The sequence below is a fragment of the Equus quagga genome, chromosome 6, assembly GCF_021613505.1.
Source record: "Equus quagga isolate Etosha38 chromosome 6, UCLA_HA_Equagga_1.0, whole genome shotgun sequence".
NCBI lineage: Eukaryota > Metazoa > Chordata > Mammalia > Perissodactyla > Equidae > Equus > Equus quagga.
Genome location: NC_060272.1, coordinates 63,181,638 through 63,190,649, shown reverse-complemented (window position 1 = coordinate 63,190,649; position 9,012 = coordinate 63,181,638). Strand labels below are relative to the sequence as shown.

General features: G+C 43.2%; 1 protein-coding gene across 2 annotated transcripts in view; it reads left to right on the top strand.

The window, feature by feature from the left end:
• The first annotated feature begins 77 nt into the window (after nt 1-77).
• ATP7B (ATPase copper transporting beta) overlaps nt 78-9,012 on the top strand; it is a 106,147-nt gene continuing 97,212 nt past the window's right edge. Inside the window, exons 1-2 of one of the 2 annotated variants that reach the window (XM_046665176.1) lie at nt 78-218; nt 525-630. In XM_046665176.1, coding sequence (XP_046521132.1) covers nt 580-630 — 51 coding nt within the window. In that variant the 5' untranslated portion in view covers nt 78-218; nt 525-579. Of the gene's footprint in view, nt 219-524; nt 631-768; nt 857-9,012 lie in introns of those variants that run through there. The other variant, XM_046665177.1, reaches the window with a different exon arrangement.

The following is a 9,012-nucleotide window of genomic DNA, read 5'->3' as shown; positions in this document are numbered from 1 at the left end:
CGCGTGCGGCGTTCACTCCCGCAGCGGCTGCGGCATTTCGACCCGGAGCCAGGAGCGGAGCTGTCGCCGGTGCCCCCCACGCCGCACCTTCCCCGCCGGCAGTGGGCGAACTCTGGGGTCTGCATCTCCGGCCGGGGTCTACGCGGCTCGCCCGCCCTCCTTCCTTACCCGGCACACGCCGGAGGCTGAAGACAGAGTCCGGAGCGCACCCGTCCGAGGTATCGGAGACCCGGGAGGGAGGACAGGCCCCCAGCCAAGGGTCCCGCCTCGGTCGAGGACACTGAGGCACCAGCAGGTTGGCCTCCGAGTGTGAGTGAGGATCCGAGGCCCACCCTCCCGTCTCAGCTCCGCGACCGAGCGCAATTTTGAATTAGCCCATGGGGTGAGCGCTGCCGATTCCCTGTCCGAAATGCAGGGGCGGGTTCCCAGAACCCGTTTCGCGTTAAAGCCGAACCGCAAAGATGCCATCCACACCCCGCTCCTCTTTTCCCTGGATTTTAACACCGCGCTTCTCCATTAACCAGGTGACCTTTGGGCTCTGGGCCGGATCACAGAAGAAATTGATTCCTCCGGGAAACGATGTCTGAGCAGGAGAGACAGATTACAGCCCGAGAAGGGGCCGGTCCAAAAGTAAGTTTCCATCCCCCGGCGCTGTGTGCGCACGCCTACCAGAAGGACTTTCCACGCCCACCTGCCGAGCTTACTCTGCTCCTGGGCGCACCGGGAACGCCGAGCGCTAGACCCAGCCCCAGGGGAGTCGTGGTTTGTAAGAAGAGCGCCTCTGGAAAGAGCATGCCGTTATCTGGTTTTCAGGAACAATTTCAAACCCAGCACTTTTCTGTCCTTCTTTATGCTGGTAAGGGGTGTGATGCTGAAGTGAGCGTTGAGTTGCTGTGTAAGAGCCCTAGTTGCTCAAGACGATTAAAATAGTTATCTGGAGAAGTTATTCAGTGTTGGTGCCTGGACCTCTTTACCATCTATCCAGGTTCTGGAACTTTTTCTTTTTTAGGAACTATTTTGAATTCTTTCTGATTATACAAGTAATACATTAATGCAGTCTGTTAAAAATGCAAACAGTACAGGAATATTTAGAGTGAAAAGCAGATCTGTTTTCCGATCCGTGTCTACTTATGTCCATATGTGTCTTCATTCGTTCAGCAAATATTTATTGAAAACTAAACATGTTTCAGGCACAGTGTTGAAGAGCTGAAAATACAGTAGTTAACAAGATACGTATCTATAACTTGAGAGAAATTTCTAGGTTTTGTTGAATGAGATCACACAGTGTGTATTCTCCAATCTTTTTTTTTCAATTTAACAGTATATTTTGGAGATTGTTTCACATTAGTACATAAGCATCTACCTTATTCAGTTTAACCTCTACACTGTATGGACGCACTGTAGTGTGTTTATTGTTTCCTTGTAGGTGGGCATTCTGGTTGCTTCTGTTTTTTCTTTTCCCCTCACGAGCCACGCTGTAGTGGACATCCTGATTTTTTTTTTTTTTTTTAAAGATTGGCACCTGGGCTAACAACTGTTGCCAATCATTTTTTTCTTCTTCTTCTTTATCTTCCCAAATCCCCCCTGTACACAGCTGCATATCTTAGTTGCAGGTCCCTCTAGTTGTGGGATGTGGGACGCCGCCTCAACTTGGCCTGAGGAGCGAGTGCCATGTCCGCGCCCAGGATCCGAACCCTGGGCTGCTGCATCAGAGCGCGCGAACTTAACCACTCGGCCGCGGAGCCGGCCCCCTGATATGTGATTTTTAATGCTGATATACTTGAGTATTTCTTTAGGATAGACACCTAGGCTGGGTTGCTTGTCCAAAGAGTAGGCTGTGCCTTTTCTACAGATTTCTGAAATTAATTTGATAACATTACCTCCTCATTTGTAGTGAAATTCATGTAAGGCCCTGATGATATAAAAATAAAAGAGAAGTGGATTAATGGGTGGCAGAGGGACGCTGGTCAATAGATGATTCTTAGTGTGATGACTCTGCATTTAATGGAGGGCACGTGGGGGAGGGGTGCCTTGTACCCCTGCAATGGCCCCACCCCTCTGCCCTTTAGGAAAGTCCTTATCCTTCCAGATCAAGCTCAAAACCTGCCTTCTGGAAACTTTTCTGGAACTGCCTGTGTCCCTGTTGACCTCACCCTCTTCTGGATTCCATTGATTATTAGCGAACATTATTGAGCTTACTATGTGCTAGGCACTGTGTATGTCTTTATACGCACTCTTTTAATCCTCTCAAAGCCCTTTGCTGTAGGTGTTATTTTCTTACCACCATTTATTTAACAAATATTTTTTCAGTGTCTACTATGTGCCAGGCATTCTAGGCCCTGGGGATCCAGCTAAGACCAAGACCCTGCCCTCGAGGAGTGTATAGCCTAGTAGAGTTGCAGGGGAAGAGAAGAGTAAACAAATAGTTTTATTTCTGGTACTGATAAGTGCTGTGATGTAAATAAATCAGGGTAGGGGCATTAGGAATGACATGGGAGGGGGAGATACTATTTTAACCAGGTAGTCAGGGAATTCTTCTCTGAGGAGGTAGCGTTTGAATAGAGAACTGAATGATTCTAATTTGGAGGAAGTGATCTAGGTTGAAGAACCAGAAGGTGTCAAGGTCTTAATCAGGAGTGGCCTGATTATTTGAGGAATAGTTAGAAAGCCAGAGGGAAGTAGGAAGTGGAGCGGAGGGAAGGAGGGGAAGTGGCAGAACGTGAGGTCAGAGTTCATCATCTTTACAGATGGGGAAACTGAGGCAGAGAGAAGTTAAGTAACTTGCCCAAGGTCCTACAGAGGCAGATCTGGGACTGAGTCCTAGCTGGGTCTGTTGGACTTTTCTCAGATGTATATTTTCTTCCAAACTTACTTGACACTTGGTCGAAATGATGCAGGGTCGGTGAGCCGAGGAGTCGAAAGAAAGATTTCTTAGACTCTTAAGATCTGGCAGTAGTGCTCTTTTATTTAGAGAATAGTGTAGCATGGGGACAGGACCCATGGGCAGTCAGAGCTTCCGCTGCTGCCGCTTCTGTTGCCCCTGCTGGCATGGGGACAGGGCCCATGGGCAGGCAGAGCAGCTGCTGCTGCCCCTGCTGGCATGGGGACAGGACCCATGGGCAGGCAGAGCTGGTGCGTGGGGACAGGACCCACGGGCAGTCAGAGCTTCTGCTGCTGCCCCAAGTTGAGGGTTAGGGCTAAATTTAAGGCATAGGTATATGATTCATCTCTTTACAAGACAAAGGAAAGAACATGAAAAAAAAGTTAAAATGGTATCAGTGCAGGTGGGGTCTGGTCATTGAGTGATCCCATGACTTTTAGACAAGAATCAAATCGGATTAAGTAAAGGTTAGAAAGGTTAGACGCCACCACCCTAAACCAGTTACATGAGATTGCCAGACAGCAACCAACTTAAGTTCTTGCCTTCCCCATTAAGAGCTTCTAGAGATAAGACCATTCCCCCTTCTTCCTGGCACAGAGAGGGAGGCATCTTCACAGATAGAGGTTTCCCTTAGAAATGTAAATGTTTCCCAACAAAGGGGCAAACAAATTCCACTCCTTGGAGCCTGAATCTCATCTGTAGTTTTAAAACTAACCACCCTAAGAATCCTCATCATAAGCCATTTTAAAATTAAGCAGCCTAAAAATCCTCATCAATACTACCTGTTGTGATTATTTAAACTTTTCTGAATGTCCCCCTTTTATTTGCAACTCTGTGCTTCTTGAAAGTGGAGACCAGGTTTGTATCATTTATAAAATATCTCCACGGTGTGTAATAGATGTACCACAGTTACTCTTGAGTGAATGAGTTAAAGCATGATCCCCCCACTTTGTTTTCTCTTCAGAGGCCTCTCCGTGGGGCAGCAGTGGCCCTGACCTGGGGTCCACGACCTGGGTCATTCAGCCTTCGGTCCACAAACATGGAGCACCTTCTGTTTGCCTGTGTGCTGGCCAAGCAGGGGGATGCAAAGATGAATAGAGGTCAGCCTCCATGCTCTTGGAACTGACCGCCATAGGTGCTGGAGCAGAGGTGGGAGGGGACAGTATGGCATTCACAGGCAAGAATGGTTGGCCTTTCCTGGGAGGAAGGAATTGGAAAAGAACTTCAAGAGGAGGTGGTGTGGAAGTGAGGTGTTGAAGGAGGAGCAGTCTTTGGCTCAGCACACAGAATGGAAGGAAGGATGTTATAGGCAGAGACCAGCATGTGCAAGGGCCCCGAGGATGGGAGTGAAAAGATGCATTTAGGGAGCTATGAGTGGCTTGACCAGGCTGGAGAAGTGATTGTGAAGGCCCTGTTTTTCAGGCCCAAAGTTTGGACTTCATCCCACAGACTGGAGAGTTTGAGCATGGGAAAACAGTCTGAGGTGCTCTTCCAAAGAAGGGGGTGAACTGGGAATGGAGCTGCTGGAGACTAGCGAGAGGCCCTTTACAGTCGTGAACGTCCGGACCGAAGGTGGCTGAAAAGCCTGAAAAAGAGCTGGCAGTCGGCTCTGTTCTGCCTCATTCCCTGTGGAGTTGTCCTCTCTGTCGAGAAAGGCCCTCTAGACTCTGAGTGTGCGGAGTGCCAGAGGCCAGTGGTAGTCCTAACAGCAACAACACAGAGCATAGCAGGTGCATGAGTAACTGGGTAATAAGCTATCAGGGTGAGAGAGCTGGATTTTAAATGCTGCCTTATCTGGCCAACGTTTTCTTCTCCATTGCAAAGGTAGAGATGGCCCAGGGACATGACTTTGTTCACTGCTACCATAGCTTAGGTATCAAGGAAATGTCCATGTTCCAGTGTGGGCAATATTGCTTTTATCTATAGGATTGGAATCCTTGCCAAGTGAAATCCTGGAATGTCTGTTACTTTTTTTGTTGTTCAGACTTTTTTTTTACTGAGTTAAAGGAGAAAATCTGATCAGATCAAAGGTCGATCAGATAAAGTAGAGAGCAAAGCAGAGAGACTTTTTATTTGTGATGTAACTAACATAGCAGATAAGACTTTAAAAACACCAATAATTGTGAAATCCTTGGTTTCAGAATGTAGCACTTTTGTCAAAGCTTCAATTCCTCCAGAAAATAAAAATCACTCTGTATTGGGCATTAGAAACATTTTAAATTAAAAAAAAAATATTATAAAAGTAATTTAACTCCATAACAAAAGTTTGGAAAATAAAGACCAAAAGGGGAAAATTTACTTTTGTTAGGATGACCATTGTTAGCATATTGTAAACTTCCTTCATTGTTTGCTTTTGCTACATCTAGTTAGTAACTTTTAGAAATAAAAAGTAATTTCTTGCAACTCAGAGATAACTAACATGAACATCTTTCACGTATTTCATTCCAGTCTCTCTTTTCTGTGTTTTTTCTCATTTTCTAAACCAGGTGGTGCTAACAGCTGTCCTTTCTTTGAACAGCTTTAAAAGCTGTCTATCACTGAGTATATCATTATTATTGAATCTGCAGCCCCTTTTTCCCTGTCCTGACAGTCTGCTTGGTTTTCACCCACCCCGTGGGCTCCCGTGGCCTCCATCCTGCTATCGCAGCCTCAGTGCTAGAAACTGCCTTCTCTTTCCTACAGCAGAGTGACAGCATCGCTAAGGAAAGTCAGGCAACCACGGGGTTGATGCTGCTAGCAGTTTCTTATTTCCAATCTCAGTTGTGCCTGCAAGTGCTTTTCACCTCTTTGCTCTTCGTGTGGCTCTTAGAAGCCTTCACCACTTGCAGCGAGCCCTGTGCTCAATGTCTGCCTTCCCTTGTTCTCCACAGATGACTTCTCTTGACACCTCCAGAAAATGGGTGCCATTGTGTGTGATTTTCTTCAACTTTCTGCCTACTCTAATGCCCCTTCTCCCAACATTTTATTTAGATTTGCAATCTATTTTTACTCCCATATCGCTAGTCTCACTCAGAACAGGCTTGGCTTCTTTTCAAGGTCATCTCCTCTTACAGTGCTCTTGAGCCCTGCCCCTTCCTCTCGACCTGTTTTTTGCTTGTTTTCACTCCTTCATTCACTTTAAGATTTTTCATTCATTATTTTATGTTTATTGGATATTAAATATATATATACACACATACACATAATAAAATAGAGAATGCCTGTGAATCTACCACCTGACCCAAGAAGGAGAGTATTATCAATGCCATGGCGTCTTCCCAACTGTTCCTCATCTTCTTCTGTCACCCATAGAAGTACTCACTATGGAGGCAACCACCATCCTCAATTTTGTGTTTGTTGTTAACTTAGCTTTATTTTTTTAAGTTCTATCACATGTATCAATGCCTGAACAATACATTATTTAATTTTGATTGTTTCTGAGCTTTATAAAAATGATGTCATAGTGTATTTAGTCTTCTGGGACTAGCGTTCCTCACTAGGCATTAGGGTTCTAAGGTTCGTTGCTGTGCCATGTATGTTGTGGGAATGTAGCATGGTTTATGCTTTCTCCCTGAAGGATATTGGGTGGTTTGTGGGTTTTTGCAGTTATGAGCAGTCTCCTGGTCTATCTGCTTCTGTTCCTATTGCTTCATGACTCTCCCGAGACCTCTTTTGTGTAGGATTCTGTGAATACCAAAGCCATATCCTCCCTAATTCTTATTTTAATGGCCTACATTTTTTTTAAAAAACCTTTATTGAGATATAATTCACATACCATAAGTTCACAGATATGTGCAGTCATCAGAGTGAATTTTAGAACATTTTCATTACCTCAAAAAGAAACTTTGTGCCCTTTAGCCGTCACTCCCCATCTCCCCATGATCCCCAGGCTTATGCAACTACTAATTTACTTTCTGTCTCTATAGATTTGCCTATTGTGAACATTTCAGGAATCTTTGTCTTGTTCCTAATCTTAGGGGGAGAGCTTCCAGTCTCCCACCATTAAGTATGATGTCAGCTGCGGGTTTTTCATAGATGCCCTTTATCACACTGAGGAAGTTCCCTCCATTTCCAAGTTTGTTAAGTACTTTTAACATGAAGGGATTTTGGATTTTGTTAAATGCTTTTTCTGTGTCTATTGAGATGACCATGTATCTTTTGTTCTTTATTCTGTTGATATGGTGTATTATAGTAATTGATTTTCTTTCTTTCTTTCTTTTGTTTTTGGTGAGGAAGATTGGACCTAAGCTAACATCTGTTGCTAATCTTCCTCTTTTTGCTTGAGGAAGATTGTTGCTGAGGTACCATCTATGCCAGTCATCCTCTATTTTGTATGTGGGAGTCTCCACAGCATGGCTTGATGGGTACGTAGGTCTGCATCTGGGATTTGAAACCATGAACCCTGGGCCACTGAAATGGAGCCCTCGAACTTAACCACTATGCTACCAGCCCAGCCCCACATTAATTGATTTTTGGATGTTAAACCAAATTTGCATTCCTGGGACAAATCCCACTTGGTCATGGCATATAACATTTTTATATGTTGCTGGATTTGGTTTCCTCCTATTTTGTTGAGAAATTTTGTGTCCATATTCATAAAAGATATTGATCTGTAGTTTTCTTGCGATGCTTTTGGTTTTGGTATCAGGGTAATACTGGCCTCATAGAATGAATTTAGAAGTGTTCCCTTTGCCTACTTTTTGGAACACTGTATTAAAAATTGATATTAATTCTTCTTAATAAATGTTTGATAGAATTCAGTATTGCAGCCATCTGAGCTTGGGCCTTTCTTTTTGAGAAATTTTTTGATGCTAATTCGATATCTTTACTTTTTATAGGTTGATTCAAATTGTCTATTTCTTTTTGAATCAGTTTCAGTAGTTTGTGTCTTTCTAGGAATTTGCTTCATTTAAGTTATCTAATTTGTTGGTGTACAGTTGTTCATAGTATTCCTTTATAATCCTTATTTCTGTAAGATCAGTAGTAGTAATCCCTCTTTCATGTCTGATTCTGATAATTTGAGTCTTCTCTCTTTTTTTTCTTGGTTGTTCTAGCTAAAGGTTTGTCAATTTTGTTGATAAAGAATCAGCTTTTGGTTTTGATGATTTTCTCTGTTTTTCTATTCTCTATTTCATTAATTTCCACTGTAATCTTTGTTTTCTTCTGTCATGGGTTGAATTGTGTCCCCTAAAAGAGACCTTGAGGTCCTAAGCCCTGGTACCTGTGAATGTGATCTTATATGGAAATAGACCTTTGCAGGTCTGATTAGTTAAATTCAGATGAGGTCATACTGCATTATGGTGGGTCCTACATCCAATCACTGATATTCTTATAAGAACACCATGTGAAGACAGAGAGAAGAGAAAGCCGTGTGAATACACAGACAGATTAGAGTGATAAATGCTAAGGATTGCCAGCAGCCACTAGGAGGTGGGAGAGAGACATGGAACAGATTCTCCTTCAGATCCCAAGAAGGAAAACCTTGAGTTCTAGCTTCCGGAACTGAGAGAGAGTAAGTTTCTAATTCTCAATTTGTAGTGTTTTGTTATTTCTGTCCTAGGACACTAATACACCTTCCTTCTACTTGCTTTAGGTTTAATTTAGTCTTTTTCCAGTCTCTTAGGCAGAAGATGAGGTTATTGATTTGAGATCCTTCTTCCTTCTTACTATAGGCATTTATAACTATAAAGCACTTCTTTAGCTGCATCCCATAAGTTTTGGTATGTTGTGTCTTCATTTTCATTTTCTAAGCTCCCTTTTGATTTCTTCTTTGACCCGTTGGTTATTTAGGAGTCTGGTGTTGAATTTCCACAGATTTGTGAGTTTCCCAAATTTCTTTCTGTTACTGATTTCTGATTCTATTATGGTCAGAGAACATACTTGCATTATTCCTATTTTTTAAAATCTATTGAAGTTTGTTTTATGGCTTAGTGTATGATATATCCTAGAGAATATTCCATGTGCACTTGAAAAGAATGTATATTATGCTCTTATTGGGTAGAGGGTTCTATAGATTTCAGTTAGGTCTAGTTGGTTTAGTGTTGTTCATGTCTTCTGTTTTGTTATTTTGATACCAATTCCAGTGCATGGGTTTTCTTCCCCACACCAAGCAATTCTTGGACACCAGCTTGGTGTCCTACAATTTAACTGCA